The following is a 2,000-nucleotide window of genomic DNA, read 5'->3' as shown; positions in this document are numbered from 1 at the left end:
CGTCCTGCGGTCGTCTCGTGCAGCCGGGTGTCTTCTGGGGAGGTTCGGCGTTGGGGCGCTGCCTCCCTCTCCCGGTCTTCGGCGCTGGCGTCGGCCGGTAGGTCGGAGTGTGGGGAGTTCCTCGGGGCGTCATTGTTAAAAGTATATGCTTTTGTGTGAGTGTTTGTCTGTTTTGGCAGGTCACTGCGTGGTGTGGCTCTCTGACTCTCACAGTTTAAAATTTTGGCTCTTTTTGTAGCACTTGTTCGCCACCCCTGCCACAAGGTATAGATAGGAACTCTCAGGCTGGGCCAAGTGATGCTCTGTATTCTTGGTGCTTGGGGGGGGGGGCAACAGTGGGAGGGCTCCTAGTGTCCTGGCCCCACTGCCGGACCTCCTGATGGCCCCTGGTATTTTTGGCCACTGTGTGACAGAGTGTTGGACTGGATGGGCCACTGGCCTGATCCAACATTGGTTTCTTTTATGTTCTTATGGCTGGGCAGTCAGGAAGGGGGGGATTTTTAGTTCATCTGGAGTTTTAATTTACTGGTATTAATGTATTTTATTTTTATAGTGAATGTTTTTATTCATGGTTGTACATCGGCCAGAGCCCTGCGGTAGCAGGGATGGGCGATTCAGAAATCTAAATAATAACAACAACAACAACAATAATAATAATGTTGTAAGCTGCTTTGGGTTCCTATTGGGGGTAAAAGCAGAGTATAAATTTATAAATGAAATCATTTTTGTTCCTCTGCCTTGTCGCATTGCGCTTTGGATTTGTGTGTTACTTAATACCATTCCTGCCTTTTGCAGTGGGGCTCAGCAGTGTACTTGTGCTATAAGAAATCCGTGGCGAATACAAACACCATATCATATAAAGCAGGTAAGTAATCTATAGCTTTACTTTTAAGTACAGTGTGTTGTAGTGGTTAAGAGTTTTGGACTAGTATCTGGGAGACCGGGGTTCAAATCCCAGCTCGGGGCAGGAGGTTCGATGGGTGACCTTGAGCCAGTCATGTTCTTTCAGCCTAACCTGCCTCACAGGGTTGTTGTGAGGGAAAAAATGGAGGAGAGGAGACTGATGTAAGGTGCCTTGGGAAGACAGGTGGAGTACAAATAGAGTAGATAAATATGTAAGTAAAAGTAAATATACTAGAAGAAGAGTGGCCATATGCTTCATTTATACAGGGTTTTTTTTAGAATATGGGGGCTTATGGGGATAAATTAATGTAGTACCAAAGAGACCAAGAATGTTGAGAGATTTTGATGTTTTGTGTCCAGGATCCAAAGTGCCATGCAGGAGCTGATCTGCTTGAGGAGCAATCCTGCCCTCAGTGCACCTCACCCAGGAAAACATCTCTCAGCCGTAGTCTGCCTCTGAACAGGGGTGGGTGGGAAAAGTTGCTCTGACTGTGGATGCAGAGCTGAGTGCAGTGGGGGAAGGCAGGGACTGCATCCGTGGCCACCAATGCTCCCTCTAAGCTGTGGAGTCTTGGGAGCAAAAATTCTATGTTGTGAGCTGCTGGCATTAAAGCTGTGAGCGAGCGATTTGGCTTCGGCCTAAATTAGTTTGCTCTGGAGCCCTCCTTCCTGAGCCGAGACAAAAATGTGTGAGTCCGGGGCTAAAAAACTGAGCTAGCTCACACTGACTCAGCTTAGAGGGAACACTGGTAGCCACCATCCCTGGGCCACTTGCTGTTATTGCCCTGTCCCCACCGTGCCCCATTCCTCCTAGTCACATCAGCACCCCAGGAATCTTGCTCCCATCCTTAATAACAGTTCCATGGTGCCACTGTTGAAAACCCAGTTTGGTGTAGTGGTTAGGAGCGCAGACTCTAATCTGGGAGAACAGAGTTTGATTCCCCACTCCTCCACCTACCTACCTCACAGGGTGTCTGTTGTGGGGAGGGGAAGGGAAAGAAGATTGTAAGTCGCTCTGGGACTCCTTTGGGTAGTGGAGGGCGGGGTATGAATCCAATCTCCTCCTCCTCCTCCTCCTCCTCCTCCTCCTCCTCCTC

The 2,000-nt window shown here is 49.0% G+C and overlaps 1 protein-coding gene across 1 annotated transcript in view; it reads left to right on the top strand.

Annotated features, from left to right (window-relative positions):
• The window catches only part of DENND4A (DENN/MADD domain containing 4A), an 85,102-nt gene that overhangs the window by 9,271 nt on the left and 73,831 nt on the right, over positions 1-2,000 (top strand). Inside the window, exon 3 of the mRNA XM_015427140.1 lies at positions 796-865. Coding sequence (XP_015282626.1) covers positions 796-865 — 70 coding nt within the window. The remainder of the gene's footprint in view (positions 1-795; positions 866-2,000) is intronic.

This window comes from Gekko japonicus, unplaced genomic scaffold (assembly GCF_001447785.1).
Source record: "Gekko japonicus isolate JY-2015 unplaced genomic scaffold, Gekko_japonicus_V1.1 scaffold639, whole genome shotgun sequence".
Taxonomy (NCBI): Eukaryota; Metazoa; Chordata; class Lepidosauria; order Squamata; family Gekkonidae; genus Gekko; species Gekko japonicus.
This window is presented reverse-complemented; position numbering and strand designations above follow the sequence as displayed.